We start from the raw sequence: 19,892 nt of genomic DNA on the forward strand, positions 1-19,892 counted from the left end.
GGAGAAACCTACAGAGTGTGTGTTTGTGTGCGTGATACAATCTAATTTGGCACATGATGAGACATGGTTCTGCTTGAGTGTCGGAGGAATATGTTCATTTCCTGTATTAGTTACAGTAGGAGTGTTCAATGCAGTAAGCATTCTTAATGCAGCGACAAATTCGACAGTGCTTGTGATTACAAGACCATGATCGCAGTACATTGCACTTTCATGACTTTGTAAAAGGGTTAAAGAGGAGGAAAAACAGCAGGACAATCATCAAAGCAATGTATTTCTGTTTTATTGTATTACTCATAGTTGCTCAGACACGTGTATATACAAATACAGATAATTTTTTGTCAAAGTTTTTGTCGTTGTTTATATACTGTAAAAGAGCAGGTTGGAAACATTCCCCACTGATGGCAAAGTGGGAGCGGGGTTCAAAGGTGAAGGAACAAGGGGCAGCAGGTGGTGTGGTTGGGGGATTATACAAGCACAAGAAGAATGAGACAGGACATAAAATGAACAACTGGTTCATCAGCCGTAGGCGGAAGCCGAAAAGGCTTTGGCCAAACACACAGAACCTGGATCGATGATGTGCTCTACCCCGCTAACAATCCGGTTTCGGATTTGGTGGAAGGGGGTGCACTAATCCTTGAACTGTGCCCAGGACCGATGTCTACCGCAGTGACAAGTGATTTGGGGTTGTTAAAAAGGGAGAGAAAGTGAAGGGCCCTGTTGTAGTCTCTTCGACGCCAGCAGTTGTTCTGTGTAAAAGCACAATGGCAGAAAGCGTCTTGTACACAGACGGGCTGCCAGGGCAGAGGCTGAAGGGCTAAGGCATGGGAAACACTCTTCGCTGCCAAAGAGGGTTGCCGCTTCCCATTCACTGCAGCAACAGTAAATGAGACACGCACACACACTCAAACTTATAGGTCTCACACATTTTTTTTTCTTCACACTGAAAAAACATCCACACTGATGTATACGCTCCCAAACAGCTCCTCTTTGGGAGAGCAGAAGGAGGACGAATAGTCAGAGGAGACAGATTGCAGCTACATGGGATGAATTCAGTGGATGGGTACAGAGAGATTCATTCTTAGGAAAAAGAAAGCTAAAAGTTGCTTTTGAACTACAAAATGGCCGACCCCCACTGTAACTTTACAACAATGGTTTGTGTTATGTACATTTGTCATCTGTAACTACACTGTTTTAATGACATCACTCAAATGGGGGATGCAAAAACACACAACATGAAAGTGAATCCAAAAAATCTAATACATCTTTAAAGAAAAAGAAAATAACAGCAAAAGAAAACTTTTTTAAAAAACGTTTTTTTGTTGTTTTTTTTTTTTTTTGTTTTAACATGTCATCAAGTTCATGCGCATGCCACATAATGAAACCGGTGAGATCCTTCTGTTAAAAAGCCAACAGTCCACTCTTGGCTGATCTTTGAGCTGACCAACATGCTCTCAAAACACTGAAGGCAAAAAAAAGTACAAACAGGCTATCTGTTAAGTCCCAAGTATTTCTTTCCAAGGCAGGATCTGTATGTGAAGAGATGGTGAAGGTCGGTGACTGGTTTGAAACATGTAAGAGGTGAGCCTCTTGTTGGCTAATGTCCAGCCGTGTGTACACCGGTGCGTGTACAGCTCCCACAGTTTTCCCCTTCGTATTAGCTCAAAGTTTCATTAGGCATTGAGGATCAAAGCACACAATGCATTGTTTGAGGACAGTACACACTCCGCAAAACCCAGAGATAATACGGTATTCTTTTTTTTTTTAGAAAAGACATAAGAACCAAATTAATACTTTAATATCAAACACTATTTACATCAAGAAGTTCTCCTAATAATAATAGTCATAATCATCATCATCATAACAATAATAATTATACAGTTTTAACAATGATGTATCTCATTTTTTTCTTTTGTCCTCCAGAAAGGTACAAAACAGATACTAACCTAACACTACATGTTTTATGGTTGACTACCTCAGGATACACAGTATCCAGTATATAAGTTGATCCTCATTTCCCAGGTTAAGGTGTGTACAGAACAAATCATGGTAATGATAACAATAATGACAAATAGTATTGGTAACTATAAGAGACTACAACTGAAGCTGGTTTGTAATAAAAGTCTAGTGTTAATCTGCTGACAAGTGTCCATTTTGAATCTTATGCAGTGCTTATTCCCTGTGGTGTTATCCTGAAAATTAGTACCTCATTAAATGGCCTCGTCTCCTATTACCCCTCATAGCTGAGCTGCTATTCTGCTTTAATAGCATTGTTACCACAGCACAAAAAACAAATAACAAAAAGGCAAAGGCAGTCTTTCTAGGGAAGAAGAAGAAATAAAAACTGAAAAGAAGGCATCCATAAAAAACAAAGCAAAAACAAAACAGTGCATGCCTTTGAGACTGAATGGTGCTGGACTATATGTTTGTCATTGAATCGGGTGTTTCTCCAGTAGCGTTTTGTTAGGCACTCTAGTCACACAACCTTCGGCTACCTCCTGTGTCTTTCTATCTCTGTGTGTGCGTCTCCCGCTTTAATTCTTTCTGTCTCCTTCACTCACCAATTCTCTCAAACTGCAAGGTCATTGGTGTTTTAAAACCCCCCACGGTGGAAATCTACACCCCCCCCTCCCGAGACCCCCCAAGCCTTCCACCATCTATTTTTAATACCAGAAATAACTCCCTTTGCCACAACATGGGGTCCACATGCCTGTCATTTTGAACCTCATTAAAGAGTCACTTAAACCAGTAACACGAGGAGCTGAAGGTGGACATGCAATTGCTCCTGTGCCCCTTTTCTTGCTCCATTTCTCTCTTTTATGTCTCTCCTAACCAATCGGTGCCCTTTTTCTAATACAATCTGGGCTCTGAAAGCTAGTCGGTTTCTGCAAAGTTGAGTTTTTTATTTTTTCCTTTGGAAGCAAACAAGCATGTCTCTCTCAGGAAAAAAACAAAAAAGACGCACAGTAAAATCTTTCATTATGCTAAATCACCATGTGCATCTTTGGGAGTTGAAGGAAGCTGAATATCCTTATCGCACAGTGAATTCCTTTGAATGTAAGTGCTAACATAAACCAGGCTAGACTAAATAGAACGATGGATCGCCTTGATTTTAATGGATACTTTTTTTCTGTTTACACATTGTGTTTCCAACTAATTGGAGCTATACATCAGTCCTGTAAATGCTCTACAAACTGGTGCAATAAACTGAATGTGAGAAAGATCTACTGTATAAGTCAAAGCTGGGGATATATTTAAGGAACAAATATGCATTAAAAAAGTATGGCACTGTGAACTGAAGTGTCTTTTCAAACTTTTTCCTATTACTTCTGTTATTGTTCTCTTTTAAGTAGATCTCAAACAGTACAAAAATCCCAAATTTACAGTGTCTGCATTGTTCAAAACAAGGTTTAATGACACCACTGGCAAAGTAAAATAGCTAATGGCTCCAGTCTAGCTGTGAATAATTTTTTAAACAATCATTTTGACAATCAGCAGTGAGAGAAAAAAAAACATGCTTTGGATGCTAATGTTTATGGGAGTGTTAATATTGACTAATACTCAAATGAAACAGAGAGAACAATTGCTTCCCAGCTCAGTAAACATTGCTTAAAATGACTGTGGCTGTTGCCGTGAAATTGTGTGATCAACTTGCAAAAGATATTGATCCTCGTCAGCAAACAGTCTGGTGAGAAAGTTTCAATTTATTTGTTTTTTGATTCTTAAGAGATGTTTTATTGAGCAGACTGGCATGGTTGACACAAAGGAGTTAAATACTGCATCCATAGATTTTACCTTCACTCACTCACTGAACTTCTAAGTAGCTTATCCATTATATACAAACGCTTATAGTATAGAGAAAATTGGGCACTACCTTTAAACCGGGACAGTCTGAAGACCAGTGGGCTAAGGTGCATGCCATGTACGTGTTTCTCAGTGCTGTGGTTTCTATTCTGACCTCGACCTAAAACCATTACTATTCATTTCCTACATTTCATCTTTCAGGGTTCATAAATCTGCTCCTAACCACAGAGAAGAACTTGATCTTGTGAAAGGCTTCTTGAGGGGTCTCAGGACAACTACTTATTTGTGTATGTACAGTCATTTCTAAGGCCTAGAATCTTCACTTTCCTACTGAGTAATACTGCTACTGTGTACAACTTTGTAAAAAAAAACTCTACCGCTATTGACTGTTGGTGTAGAGACATTTTCGTATTTGACTCTGCAATGCTGTGTTCATGTGCTATATGTGTATACGTGTGTGTTTGTGGGTAAACATCAGTGCTGCAAAATGACATAAACGCAATGTAAAGGGGTGTCAAAAGTCACGGGAAAATAAGAATCACTAAGTGTCAAAAAACGGGATTTGGCATCTTAGTTGAAGGTTTAGGAGGGGGAACTGGCTCTCCCACTTCTAACATCAACTTTTTCACTCACAGACGGAGAAAGACCACTTAAATATTTTTTTTCTGAAAAAAATAGAGGGTTCCTTGAGAAGCCTGCTCTTATGCCCAATCAAGCAAACGCGATCCACCCAAATCCCACCCCCTACCCTGCAGCCTCGGGCAGATTCAGGCCACGCTAGGTGTAAATGACCTCCGGGACATTGGGAGGCGCTATAAAGTGAAGAGTGCTGCTAGGCAGACCAGCAATGAAGTCAGAAGTTGACTTGTTTTCTGCAGGTGCGGCGCGGCATTTGTTTCTCTTCGGGAAGGCTCAGCCGGTTCGTGGCTGGTATCATCTAAAGGATTGAAAAGGAAAAAAAGAAGCAAAGTGAATTTATAGTACAAAATGCATTCCTGTCACAGTGCATCACAGACAAAAGGTGACATTATTAGTTGAAGTCATTCTCAGATATTTGCATTGTGATCCACAAAGTGTAACCTGGCTGCATTTATTAAGAATCCTAGTTGTGCATAGCTGAGAAGTTTCTGTTTGTGTGATAAAGTCTGAGTTGCCAAATGAACTTCAGTTGCTATATAATGTTTCTACTCTCATCATCAGAAACATTTTTGAATTCATCTCCCACTTGAGTCGCCTCCTGTGTCTGTCTGGCAGTGGCATCAGTATCTGTGTGCAGCCATGTGCCTGCTGCACCTTGGGAAAGTAGCTGAACCATGCAGAGCAGAGGACAGATAGAACGGAGGATCGGATGGTTACATAACTGTACAAACGTGTGTGTGTGTGTGTGTGTGGTGTGTGGTGTGTATGGCAGGGAGTGGAGGGATGGAGCAACAGCAGGTGATGGATGAATGTTTTAATTTTCCTCTTTTGGATAAGATAAAGGGAGGGAACGGGCCAAAGGAAGCTTCCAAGATGAGAGGCAGCCATTAAAGATGCAAGCAGGATAAGGCGGCGGGCAAACAGGCACATAGAGAGTCAGGCAGGAGGAGAGACAGGTGGGCATCAAACATGTCCTGGGATCTGGTCTTGCTGTGTCTGGCCGTGTGTGTGTGTGTGTGTGTGTGTCCCATTTAGATGGCAGCTTATGATAATCTCTGATCTTCACAGCGAACTGATAATGCAATATTCTTCCACTTTCTGAGCATAGTTGATCTCATTTTCAAAATAGCTGATGTCACTTTCACTCTATTTAATAGTTTGCTGTATATACATTGACAGTAAGGCAGCCTTTGTGCTGTTTCAGACCTTGGGGTGAGCTGGTGCTGAGAATGAGACAACAGCATGTGGGAGATGTTTCATTCCAGCGACTGAGTTCAGCTTTTGTATGAAGACATAAAAAATGTTATGCGCTCTGAGCACAGAAAATAATCAATCCCCGACTACAGAGCCAAACAGCAACTCGGTGAAGAATAAAGCCGATTATTAAAATTTGCCAGTTGTTACTGTGTGAATGAACATCTGTACAATAACATATCATTTTTAAGATCTGATCATATTATTTCAAAAACTTAAAGGACTGATTAATGTATAAGAACACAGTTATTTTAGTAAATATAAATACAGCTGGAAATGACGTGTTGAATGTGTTGAATAAGTGAAATGACATAACATAGTGATAATCTGTATTGTATGTATGTGTGCATATACACAGTCTTATATAAACACACAGAGATATATATGCATCCACATGCAATATACAGAAAGCCAACAGTAAATGAACAATAATTTGTACATAAGCAGCCACAGGAACATGACACCACTTCATTAATTTGGAGAAGAATCGTTTTAAGAGGATCATCAGGCAGTGATGTGGACGAGAGATCAGCTTCCAGAAAAGCAGCATAAAAAGTAGAAGAGAACAGAACAAGAGACACATGTACAGAAGAAGACCAAAAAAGCAGGAAGCCATACTAACCTCGTGGTTCTAATGTATTGTCTACTTTGTCGTTTACATCAAAAACGCGGTCATGTACGCCTATAGTTTTCACACAGCTGTCTACAACAGAAAATAGGGAAAATGAGAAATCATTAGAGGCCAAATAGGTTAGTAACATTTGTAGCCCTCCCCCCTCAGCCCCTTCAAATTAAACATCCCAAGCAACAAAGCTCATGGCAACATTCAGATGATTTCATTTGATGTGATTCTCTATTATCTTTTCATTTTTGTATTCATGTTTTCTAGAAAACATTTCCTTAGCAGTCCTTTGATAAATGAAAGAGGCATGTTGGACTGTAAGCAAAAAAAAAAAAAAAAAGGTAAATCAGGGTAGTGAGGCAACCAGAGCAGTAGACATAAATTGTTTGGATTTCCAGCTCAAATGTGTACTTCACCAAGCTCTGTTACAAAGCCTTGTGTTGTATGCAAACACTTACTTGATGGTCGGACGAAAACTTTGAGCTTCAGGCATGTTTTCCTCCCATTCTCAGCAATGGTGGAGGCTGAAAAAAATGCAAGAGACACAAGCGAAGATGGTTTAATACTACATATAGTATTGTATGTGCACTAAACAATGAGAATTCCAGTCAGCTTCCCACTGTATTTCTCCTTCATAGAAAGACTTGTGTGAATAGATTTTTAATATTGAATATATTTTCTTTCCAGTTGGAACCGAGGTAATTTATTTTGAGAAAATAGCCCAAAACTTTCAGATAGTTAATGTTAAGTCGTAAGTGGATTTTGTAGGGTTAGTCATGGTTCTTGTGGAATTATAGCTACAAAGTATTTACAGATGTGCTAGGGAAATCTCTCCGGGGTAAGTGGAGTGCTTTGCTCACAGTTTAATTGTACTATTGTCGATTGTACAACTGCCAGCAGCTTAATAAGGATCAAGGAATTTGCATAAGTTTGACTTGTTTGAAAACACTTTATGTGTATACATTTATGTATTTTCCTCTGAATAAAAACCCTCAACACTCTTGAAAGGATGCAAAGTTCACACACAGAGGATATATGTGCTGCATGTGTGGATGGTTTGCGGTTGCTGTCAGGAAATGGATCCCTTCCTGTCAAGCCCATGGGGTGTGAATCTCTGAGCATTAGCTACCATAGTGGTTGTATCACAGCCCCTAAAAATATCTCATGGTGAGTGTGTGCGTGTGTGTGTGGTTGACCACTAATGGTGTTGCGGTGAGGCACCAGGTGCTGTCTCCTGTAGACAAGGATAGGGGTCAAACACATGTCAGTTGGAGCATGGTGGGTGAGCGCTGCCATGCGTTCACCGTGGCAGGAGAACATACAGTAGTTTGAAAATATATATCGCCGCCTTGGGTCAGGGCCTCAAATCAAATGGAGAAAAATGTCGGCTTTTCTCACTTTTGAGATACATTAATGCTATTTGCTAGTTTTCATTTCAACTCTCCCCCCTCCAGCACCGGAGAGACCGTACTGTCCACTAAGCTGTCTTTTGGGCATTATTTTATGTTTTCTGTGGATCAGTCTGATGCAATGAAGTCGGGTATTTCCAAAGGCTACCATTTTATTTGCTGTCAACTCTTCTCTAGTGAACCTTTACCGAACCCCCTTCCCTACCTTCCCCTCTCTCCCAGCTGTATCAATCTCTCTTCTCGTCTGTCAGCGCACCCATATCCATTCTTCAAAGCTCAACTGACTAGCCTTCATCATATTTACACCAGATACACCAGTGAATGTGTGCACACCTGCTCCTAAAATGCAGATATTCATATGTCTTTGTCACTATACATCCTCTTAAATAAGAGCTTTCTTTAAAATTCTCTGTCTTCTCCCCATCTGCAGAATATTTTACATGCCTAAATATGTCTGCAACGGTATTTACTTCATGTTGGAAAAAGGTGCAAGCTGTCTGTGTAGCCATGGAATGTTTTCATTAAGAGACATATTGACCAATAACTAAGGGGTGAGAAAAGATGGAAATCTATTCCCTTCTTGCCCTTTGCATACTCCCTACTCCTCATCTACCCTAAGATCCAGATGTCAGTTTCTTATCAAATACATTCTGCATATTCCTCAGCTTTCTGTGCAGCTCATCAAACTCTCGATATCCCTCTCGCCTCTTGACCTCACTGTCACCATTTTAATTTTGTCACTTCATCAGCTGTTATCTGGTTCTTCATCATGTGTCACTGTGCAGGAGAGAGGTGACTTGAGATCAGATGCTATTTTCACAGCTCAGTTCATATTCAGCAGATACAGAAAGGGAGGAGAATTGAGGGAAGTGAGAGAGAGAGAGAGACAGAGGGGACGTTATTATTTCGGTGTGGAGGCAGCCGATGACACGCTAATGAACCTTGGCCACCGTTGCTCACCCACTCAGTCACATATACACACCAGTACCCACACAATTTATGTCACTCTTCTTATTGCTTCATTTCTTTAAGCTCCCATTTACAATGTGTGCACATACATGGCCAAACACATACACACACACAGAAACACACACACAATCTCCAGATGTTTTATCTTCGCCACTATTGTGGGCTGAACTGAGTCACAGCCATCGACAGCAGCCACTTAGCAAAGGCAGCTGATCATGAGAGAAGTATGGCCCTGGTGAAAATGGCAAAGAACATGTGGGAGTCACTGTTATGCTGGTAGTTTGTGAAGCTGTTGTGTTGTTTATAGATTTGGCCCTAACATGCTATCTGCCTCCTACACAGGAGAAAATCATGAAAATAAGTAATCAAAGTAGCCTTCACTGATTCTGTTTAGTTACTGTATTTTAAAAAATTTTTTAATGTGTTTTCTTGAGCAGTTTGCAGCAGGGATAATGTTAAAACCATTCATATTATTACAGCAAATGGCAATTGACAGTCATATTTTATATCATTTTCTAATGTAAGAAACGGCAACTAAATTGGTGTGTCTAAGCCGAGATGCAGCCACCGTGCTGATATGCTGCAGAGGACTGTATGTTTCTGTACATTCTTATCTACAAAGCGAAGATTAAGCTTTGGCCCCACATTCTTTCATGGTAGCAGCTCTACTCTCCGTTTGATGAGGATTCCTCCACCCACAGCCAAACTGTCCACACCAGTGCCTGTTTATTTTGGATTAACAAGCTGCCGAGGTCCGGCTTATTGTACTTGTAGGCCGTAACATCAACACCTGCTATTCTGGTTCCCATCAGGCCCACAACCTCAACCATCAATCCATCCAGCCTGAGCAAGTGGCTGCTTTGAAGGACAGAGGCTCTGAAAAGATGTCCCGAGACGGGGTGGGTAGCTGAGGTCGGGTTACTCCTCTATGCCATGTCCCCCGGCTGGTAATGGCCAGTTCCCTCAGTACACTGCATTATGCATCAGCATTAAGGCAAATGGAATGAAGCAGAATTCAATTACGGAAGAACAAACAGGTGGGCTCAGCGCAGCTTAGGCACGGCATTGTTTCAATCACATCCCAAGCCAAGCTTTTATTGCAACTGTAATGTTATCTGGAAAACACATTTCCTTTGTCTTTCAACGGAAGATTCATTGCAGACACGAGGCCATACTGTAACAAAAAATGTTGTGATACGAAGCCAAGATCAAAGCGCAGTATTTGGCAAGTTCCTCAGGAAGTGCAGCAAATTATGTTCAACAATTTATTCCTTTAAAATGTAATAGTATTACCAAATGTATTACTTGATATCAAAAGTAATTAGCTCCATTATTCATTTTATGACTGTTGGCTAGTAACTGACGTGACCTGCAGCATGTACACATCATCATAAGATTACTTTGAAAAATGAAGTGTGTTCTGGCTAAGCAATAACATGGAGTTACTTGGACTGATAACTGTATTTAGTTTACTGAGGTACTGTCCAACACTGATAAATACAGTATAGTGAGTTTTTCCTTCAGTTTTTTGTTAAGAGTAAATCTAGTTTGCACATCTGCCAGTGTCTATACAACTACAAGGCTTAATGCAGTACGACACATAAGCAATCAGTGTAGCCCAAATGGCTTAAAATCATTTGTAGAGTGAAAATTTGAAGTTCCTGCTTTTGACAGTGCTAAAGAGTCCTCTCTCTGTGGTGTCCATCTGCGACATCAATATGTAACCCACTGTGCTGCTTGTCCACCAATGTGTTCATACAGTGACACCAACCTGTCAGCATTTTATATAACAGTATTTTACTGCAAGATATTGCTTCAGTTTCAAAAGTCAAGTCTTGTATAGACTTGTTTGGCATCATGTAACATTAATAGCTTCATGTTAGTATGCCTCCAGTCTGCGTCAGGTCCCCAGCTGGTTTTAATAATGGTACTCTAATCCGCAGATCCCGGCGTATTTGTTGGATGTTGCATGGGATGGGCTAAACTGAATACCCTGCAATGTTGTGTCCAGCACTGAGCATTCCTAGTTAGCTAATTCTGCCAGCTCACTGAAAAACGGCCCGCTGGCCTTGTCTTTTATTCACTAGGATTACTCATGTGGATTACACCGTACAAACCTAGTTAGATTTAGGTCCAGCAGTCTGCGTTTACATAAAATGGTGTCCAAGAGCCACAACACACACAGACAGACATTCACACACTTTCCAGAAACTTCATGCCATCTTCCACACACGTTTCCATTTACACAGTTTGCTGCCACAAGGCATTTTGTTCTCTTCCATCTGCAGAAATCACTGCTGGGATGCATTACATTTCTGTGAAAAGAGGACAATGTTAAACTAAACACAGAAGAAAACCTTGAATTTCAGAGACTCAAGTAGAGTTTAAAGAGAGAGAATATTTAGTTGACTCCTGTGATCAACTACTCAAATGTCCAGGATAATACTGTCAATGCAGACAATGGTACATACATACTATATCAAATGCGCTAGCAATAAAATGTATGTATTAGCCAGGAAACACAAAAACACTAAATGTCCTCCAGAAAGTTTAGTTTCCCACATTTAACAACTTTATTTTTTACATAAAAGAGAAAAATATATAGATATATGACAGCAGACAGAGAACGTTTGTGTGTTTGCCTGCCTACACAAAATGTGTGCGTGTGTGTGTGTGTGTGTATACGAAGATGGAAGAGACTATCGACTGAAGAGGCCCATTAACCAGATGCTACTACAGCGAACACACAATAGGAGGGAATGAGGGAGCTGGGAGGAGCAGTAAAAGAGGAGGACTTGGATTCAGGCATCAAACTCTCCCCCCCTGGTGATAGCCGGCCTTTTGCTCTTTCCTTGTATCTTTCGATCTCTGACAAAAGTGAACAGAAGTCATTCCTTATGCCACTTGCGCTGAGGTGACAAGGTTGCAAGCAATGAGGGAAAGACTGAGAGAAAGTACAAGTTGAGAAGGGGAAGTCGGTTCTGCATTGTACTAGTTTCTTCACACTATCAATGCAGTGGGTCCAATTATTTCCCCTCCAGTCTTATGTCAAAGTACATCCAGCATCATAATTTCATGAAAGACCACATAATGATGCTCTAACAAATTACTGTGTCTTATTGAAAATGAAAAGTGAATGATTAAAAGTCTGAAACTCTTCAATTTCATCAACTGATTCATGTCTCTGTGCTCAAATTACAATAAACTTGATGATTTATTAATCTACGAGGGGGGAGTTTGGCTTTTTAAAGCAGCCACATATAAATCACTTTACATAATAATGTTTCATTAGTGCACTTAGTGTATCACATAGAATCATAATATTATTGTTATGGTCTAAGTATCCACCCACTGAATAAATGAAAAAAAAAATGTGTGTGAATGTGAGTGTGTATGAGCAAATGTGTGTATTGCAGCAGTGGAAGAATGAAAAAGAGCAAATAAATGAACAATACCCCTTAAACATCATGACTAATTAAGTGGGTTAATTATATAATGTGCTGTGCAAAATTTTTAGGAGCTTTGGATGTTTGTATTTCTATTCACCATTAACTTCAGCAAGAAAGAGGCCTGCAGCACATGACATGTAATGTCAGTGTGGAACCAAATGAAGACACGAAAGCAAGTGAGACTCTCTAAGCTGAACTACAGCATCCTCATTGTGCTTTTAGTAAAACTTCTGCATAGTGTCGTATGTTAATGCTTTAATGGCGAAGGATAAAACATCATTGTGCTTGTGATAGTGAATCATAATCAGCTCCTGAGGACGACTATTAGTTGCATGAATCATAAAAAGCTGAAAAGGAGCCTTGTGCCCTTTGAATCGCAGCCCTTGCCTGCCCTTCTTTTACTCTGATCTCTTGGCTTTTCACAGCCTCTCTGTTTTTTGGCAGGCAAAGTGATGACTAGTCTATTGGCAGTCAAACTCAGATAACTTGATTAGAGACTATTCTCTCTCTCGCCTTGCTTTCTCTGGGCTGTCAACAAGTGTGCCATGACTTGGCGCGCGGTCTATTATTAACCAAGTCTGGCCAGTGGGCTAGCTTGCTGGTTGACTGTTTTCAATTTATTCTTAAAAAGGGGCATGTTGGAATTCCAATAAGGTTGTCATGTCCAGACCTAACAGTTTATTCTTGAGTTATTAGAACCTTTCAGAATCCAACAGACTGAAATGACTGATTTGTTCCCCCGTTCTTATGTGTGTTTGATGTGCATACACGGATAGGTGACAAACTTCAGAAAATTGCATCCTAATAGGGTTCCATGAACAGCCAGAATAACTTAAATTGGTAAAGGTTCTACAAGTCTTTTGAGCACTACTTTGAGGGCAGAATAAAGTGTTCCAAAAGTTATTCCTTCATTTCGTTTTTTGATGAAGAATGCTATGAAACATTTTGTTCCAACATCTCTGTGTCCATTTGGTTTGATTTGTTCTGAATGTTAAGGTCACTGCATATAGTCAGTTTCATATTCAGCAGAACCCCATGTGACCTGTGTGGAAGAATCTGCATTTGTTATGTTTTCTCACTGAAAATCAAGCATTTATTTGAAGACCACTCTGTGCATGTTATGTGTGTCTAATCAATGCAGTCTGGGAGGAAAAACATATAGTTGATAGATGTCTGCTGCAAAAGTGCACTGCCACCAATAGCCACTCCGGATGACTCCCATTCAAACAGCATTAACCTCTCTCCACAAAGTCAGTCTTTTTTTTTTTTTTTTTTTTTATTTCCAATGAGCCCCCGACAGTCTCACTTGCTAAATCTGGGCCCTCAACTAATTGTCCTGGTGGTCATTGTAGAAACTATTGCTCTGTTAATAAGATCTGAAGGCTTATGGAGGGCTTTCATGTCTGCCGTATGGCTCTTGACTGACCGCCCTGATTGACAGTTGGTTCACCAGCTGCTCACCCCAACTCCTGAACTCGCCCTGTCTCACACTTTTGGAACTTCATGTAGAATGCATAGTGACTTTTTTCACACATGCAGCTTTCCTATGTTTGCTGTTAAGGTCTTAAGACCCTCACATGAACCTGCCATACAGCACGCTATCAGTGTTTTTAGTAAGCTAGTTTTTGCTTCAGTCCAAGGTAGAAAGTTGTGTGTCCAGGATGTAAAGGGCAACCATTTGCACACCTTTTTTGGAACTTCCTGGCTCTTTAAGCTGCAATTTTACTCTTTAAAGTGGCTCCAATGCAAGCCAGTGGGTGACATCACACCTGGCTACATCCGTCTATGTCTATGGAAGGGAGGACTGTACCAAGATCCAAACAGAGAAATGAGATGAAAACAGGAGACAAGTAATGATGTAGTAACCAGGGGAGACCGAGGTGGTGGAATGTCGATCCATCCATCAAGATTATAATAATGCATTCCAGACAGCCTGCATCTGTGCGCCTATTCTCTGTTCGTCCATGTTTATGTATGCATAATGTACATGAGTGCATGTGTATCCGAGCAAATGTGCGGTTGTAGCTTTCGGCCCCATTATTCCATGCTGTCAGATCATCTCTGAATGCTGATGACAGGGTTGATTTTTCATGTGAATGGATGAAAGGCCTGAGTTATGATGGTGTCCATATGCAGGTTCCCTCCTTGTACCACAAATGGAACAGCACTGACTCTTTATCATTATTAGCAACCCTCCCATAGCTCCAACAAAATACAGACTGCATACTCTATCCCCTGCTTCTATTTCATTTGTCCATTAATGCCATTTTCTTGCTGCTGCTGCTGCTGCTGCCTGCTCTATCTCTTTCTCCTCTAGAGAGCAGCTTGAAGGAACATGGTGCATCACAAGATTTATGATCAATCACTAGACAGCTATAGTCATGTCTTGAAGAATCTGTTTGAGCTTTGCATGTACCAGTCCAATAAAGCTGACTTAGACCTGATGAGATCTTGTGAAAAAAATCTTTATAAATATCAAAATGTTTTCTTGTGCGTTAGCTCGGTATTTATGGTCAGTCTTGTGTTGCAGTTGCATTTTGCATATTGGCCTGCAGGCATCTGAGGAGTGACTGAAACCTCACTGTTATACATTTTGTAATCTAACATGGGTAGAATCATCACCACCCTCTAGGTTTTGATGACTCTTGTTTTTTAGTATCAAACCTAGAAATATCTGTCAAATAATTCCAACCACAAGCAAGACACAGAGATGTTATTGATTGTGTTTTCTGTAACTAGCAGTTTCAGTCCATGGACATGAGCAAGTCAGAGAGCAAAAAAAAAGCACATTTTCAACCGCCAATCTGCCACACCAAGTAGTTTCCTATTTTCCACACACCTTACATGCCTAAAAATGCCATAACTCTGCTCACTCATCTCTTGCAGTGAGCTGCCACTGATATTGGATTTCTGCCCTTTTCAGATTAAAATCACTCAAATACAAGATTGCGGATTGTGTCCATGTTAGAAAAACATGCTCGCATCAGCATTCTGTGAGATGCGTTTCACATATACCAAGAATGCACTGTGAACTCTGACCTGAGAAGTGCTCCCAATGTCCTCGCTTATCCCGTCCATCATTCACAGAGGCAGACACTTCAGAGCTGTAACTCACTCACTGCTAATACTGTATTTTGCTGAACTGCTTGCATATGCGACCGGAATTTGATTGCTTTTCTCCTCCACATCTCTCTGAATCTGTTCAATTTTACATGTCGAATGCATTCCTCTGTTAATAGTTTCTCTCTCTGCCCGCCCAATCTGTTTTGTGTTGACGTTTAGAGAAATAGATAGCTGGGCGTTCTCCACAAAACACCAGGCTCCTGACCAACTCCAGTTTTCCTCTTGTCTTCAATTAGCTGCCTTAGACAGAGACAAGAGGCTGACGCAAACTAAAATGAAGAATTATGACCTCCATTTGAGTGAATTCCCTCTGTCCTGCTAGCGTTGATTAAGCTGTTTCTCTTGTTGAAGCAGATGACAGCAGAACCCTGTCTCCTCCTCTCTGTAATTCTATCAGAGATGCAACAAATCAACCCTCGACCCGCATCAAGCTCATAGGGCGAAAACACCATTAACGGGCATTTTCTCTGCAGGAATATGATTTGACATCTTAATTTTCATCTGCAAACAAGCAAGCTAATCAATCACGTCACTAAGGGCGAATTTTTCATCCCACAGTCCCTCCGGTCATTTGGCAACAGAAAGTTAATGGAGATGAGGAAAAGATTAATATTTTTATACTGACTATGAGCACTGTCTATAGGGCTTTGCTCTGTAACACTGGCTACTCTAAATGTGCACAGATCTGTGAAATATTGATTGTGCATAAATTTCCTATCTTCAGTAAAGATGCGAGAAGATGCTGTTCTGTTTTCAGCACATGAACCTATTCACAGTAACTAGTGCTTATCGCTGCCTCGTGTGTTCGTGGATAGTGACCTCTGCCTTAGGGCCACATTGACATTTCTGTCGAGTGCAGGTGTGCAGTATAGCCAGCTTCACTGTTTAATGATGCATAAGATTTTCTTTGTTAGCTACGCTACACTACGCATTTACACGACATAGGAAAATGAACTACAAGGGCAAAGTCTGACCACTGAGTGTGCTGAACTGCAGATACCACATATAATGACCTTACATTGTGGAAATCTCTTTGGTGTGTTGAAGCTAATTGTAGTCACTCTTTGTAGTATAATGTCCACACTGATATGCTTATTCTAACTTATTATGGACCTTGTATTAATGAAAATTAGTTAGCTGCTAAATATTTAAAAAATGAAAGCAATCAGTCACTAATTACAGCTTTTAGATTCATTATTTAGACATTTAGCTCGGGGCGCTTTAACATTTCTGTGCACAGTGAGAGATAAGATAAACATTTAATCAGAGCAGGCAAGGCCATTCAGGACATTTGCCTCTGCTGCATTTGAGTCTACTCAAAGGACAGTAGCCTTCATGAACATCGACAAGTTATTTCGATCAAATTGTGCTTTCGGATCACATATCAAACACCAATGTTCAGCATAGAATGATAACTTATACCTACCCAAGATTAGCCCATGTAGTATGTGTCCATGTGGTGTTACAGTGGTGCAGATGTTCACTTTTGATACCTTCAAAATGAACCACAAAATCTTGGCACAACTGCTGCTGAAGGGTCCCTTAAAAAATGCAACCTGAGCCTGGAGCGAAAGTTTAATCAATGTTTACTCACCGCGGCACTGAATCTGACAACAGTCTTTATTGTCATTAGCAGCAATAATGAGACTGGATATCATCACCAGGTAGGCAAACTGTTGTCATAATAACAGTCAAGTCAAACATCAGCAAGATTGTTTCATAGCTGAATAAGCATCCACATCACAGAAATTATACAGGATGTAATATTGTGATTATCATTAAAAAGTGCTAAGCTATGACTTCACTTCATTAAAGAAGAAAGGAAGGTATTACCAGACGCTGACAAACTACTGGAACTGTTCCTCTGAAAACGGTCCAGCAGAAGGCTTTGGAGTCCATTATAACAATAAAGCAAACAGACAATGCTACACTGAAGATTTGTTAACACAGCACAACAACTTATGTGCCCGAAACAATCTTTATTAAAGAAATAATATGCATGCAATCCTGTCGGGTTTATTGTTTACTCACACTGTTTTGCTATCTTGGGCTGAGTTAGTAGATTATAAGCTCTGACTGAGATTCCTCAATACCTGTAAAACTGGTGGGTTAATTGTCTCCATGCTGGACTTTGTCTGCACAACACACTTGATATGATTATTTGTCAACTCATCTGAGAATGGCAGGCAAATTTAAAGTTCGAAAAGACTGAACATCATGTTCTAGAACACTTCAGTAGGAGAGATGCTGGACAACATGTATCTAAAATGTCTTGTAAAAAAAGGGCAACAAAAGTGGAGGAATGTCTGCAAAACAAACTGCCGGCAAAATTTGGCCAGCATTCGTATCTAGTTTGGTGCTAAATGAAAGAACTTTGCATGTAAGCGTACAGCACCCAGGGGAAATACAGCCTGAAAAATGTGTCTGAAAACTTTCCTCTAGTTCCAAATGACCATAAGTTGTTCCAGCTGATGACAAACAGACCTGCTTCTGATGTTCAAACAAGATTACAGAATAGTTTCAGATACTGCGGAATTTTTTTTTTTTTTTTTAATGATTAGAGATAAAAGATTAAAAATAATCAAGCCAGTGTTTTTAATTTATTTTTTTCAACATCTTAACTGAACATTTATAATAACAGTATGCATAGCCAAAATGTAGTCCCTGAGAAAATCATAGTAATTAGCTTATACTCTATTGGGAAAAAAACTGCCCTGTTGTGATTCAATTTTGCAGCCTGTTTGCTTATTCCTCAGTTAGAAATTTGTATGTATCACAGAGTTATTAAGATTTAAGGAGAATGGAAATCATGTTAAGAGATGTAACTTGAACAGGTCTTGCATGTGTCAAGCGCAAGATTAGTGAGGATGATGGTGACAAAAACTGCTGCAAATGAATTGACAGCTGTAGGAATGTAAGTACGACTCTGCCTCTCTCAGTCTTTCTCCTTAAGCTTTACGTTCTGTTCACTAAAGAGATTGTCCAATCCATCAGCAGTCATCTCCCGTGCTTCTCGTGGACATTCAGGCTGGACACAATGGCAGTGGGAAATCACATGTCAGATGAATTCATGGTAGATGACTTTAATATCCGCCACAGTAGCCAGCGAGGCTATGCGCTAGAATCATTCAATAGCCAATGAAGCCGCAGGCCACTAAACCAATATGGCGTGCTGTAGCAGAATGGATGTGTTCCATGGAAGCCCTGTCGGTTGCAGTGTAATTTAATCCAGCCCTTAGGACAAGCATCTCTCAACACAAATGGAAAAAAAATGTAAGAAATAGTAACTTGAGGGAGTGGATGAATTTTATAACCCTACACTAACCCCCATCTACACTCCCAAAGTTTGGAGGCTTCAATTTTCCTCTCATCTTATTTAGTATGACTGTCAATGCAAACTGGCAATAAAAGCAAAGGAAAAATCTGGTTACTTTTTTAATGGACAAATGGCCAAACGCCTGGTTGTTGAAATGCCTGTGGGAAAGAAGCAGGCTATTTGTTTTGTAGACGAGAGAGAAAGACAACATCTATTCACCATGGAGACAACAGCAAACATAAGGGAGATGCATTTATGGGTTTTTTTTCTCCAGTCTCTAGAAGAAGAGCGAGCAAAACATGTGAAATGAATAAAGCACGGAAGTTTTTGGCTGGCTGTCAGGTTAACTGCTTCATAAAAAGGTGCCAATTTAGAAAACAGATCACACCGTGTAGGGTTAGGGTTAGGCCAAAGTTTACATATAAATATAGTATAAACATTCAGAAGCAGGTGTTAAATGTCAAAACTCCACCCCTCCACGCTGCCTTTGAGTTTTTTCTCATACAATAGCTACAAAAGTGCATAAACCTTTAAAGCTTCCCTTCAACAGCTGAGAGAATAATATGCGACGCTGCATGATTTTGCACTAATGCCAAATGTATGAGCACATAGTCATGCTTCTTATTTTGTAATAATCAGCGTATCCCTGTGACAAATGTGTTGCAGCGACTGCTGGTGGCTGCGCCTCCTGGCAGCGACGCCTCCGTCTCCCATGTGTGCATAGACTGTGGTGGAATGGACAAACTCAACTCATTTCCACTCTATCACCTTGCTTTGATAAAACCTAATTTCCCAGGGGCTTGAGCTTCAGATGAACTCAGTTCAGCTCAGTTCCTATGCCAAGAAGCAGACAACTTAACATCTAACATGAGCTGAATAGAAGCATAACATAACGCAGAAAGCGGGGCTCTCGTTTTTTGAAATGTACAGTATTGTGCAGCAGGGGAAGTGAGCTATAACTTTCAAACTGCCTCAATTTAACTCCCCCATGAATTCCATTGCCATTTTAGGGAAGAGTTTTAGTGAGTGATGAGAGCAGTGTGAAAAGCTTGGCTGAAAGCAGACCATGGAAGCATCTACTCAGATCACTGTAATGCCACTCGCAAAGCTCTGTAGTGAAGCTGAGAAAACATGGTCGAGGCATAGTGTGTCTCTCGCTCTGCTGTATTATTACATGAGCTTTAGGTCAGAAAAGGGCCATCCAGATTTTGAATTCATGTCAAGTTAGGTTATGTGGCTTCATATTTTTCCGTGAAAGCATACTGCTAATAATGGAGCTTGAGGAGTAGTGATATTAATATAAAAATAGA

The 19,892-nt window shown here is 40.3% G+C and overlaps 1 protein-coding gene across 2 annotated transcripts in view; it reads right to left on the reverse strand.

The window, feature by feature from the left end:
* Nucleotides 1-258: 258 nt before the first annotated feature.
* The window catches only part of efna5b (ephrin-A5b), a 93,855-nt gene continuing 74,221 nt past the window's right edge, over nucleotides 259-19,892 (reverse strand). Inside the window, exons 3-5 of one of the 2 annotated variants that reach the window (XM_023277681.3) lie at nucleotides 6,775-6,840; nucleotides 6,317-6,397; nucleotides 259-4,738 (exon numbers count right to left, since the gene is read on the reverse strand). In XM_023277681.3, coding sequence (XP_023133449.1) covers nucleotides 4,614-4,738; nucleotides 6,317-6,397; nucleotides 6,775-6,840 — 272 coding nt within the window. In that variant the 3' untranslated portion in view covers nucleotides 259-4,613. The remainder of the gene's footprint in view (nucleotides 4,739-6,316; nucleotides 6,398-6,774; nucleotides 6,841-19,892) is intronic. The other variant, XM_035951590.2, reaches the window with a different exon arrangement.

The sequence above is a fragment of the Amphiprion ocellaris genome, chromosome 6 (genome assembly GCF_022539595.1).
Source record: "Amphiprion ocellaris isolate individual 3 ecotype Okinawa chromosome 6, ASM2253959v1, whole genome shotgun sequence".
In the NCBI taxonomy this organism is placed as follows: Eukaryota; Metazoa; Chordata; class Actinopteri; family Pomacentridae; genus Amphiprion; species Amphiprion ocellaris.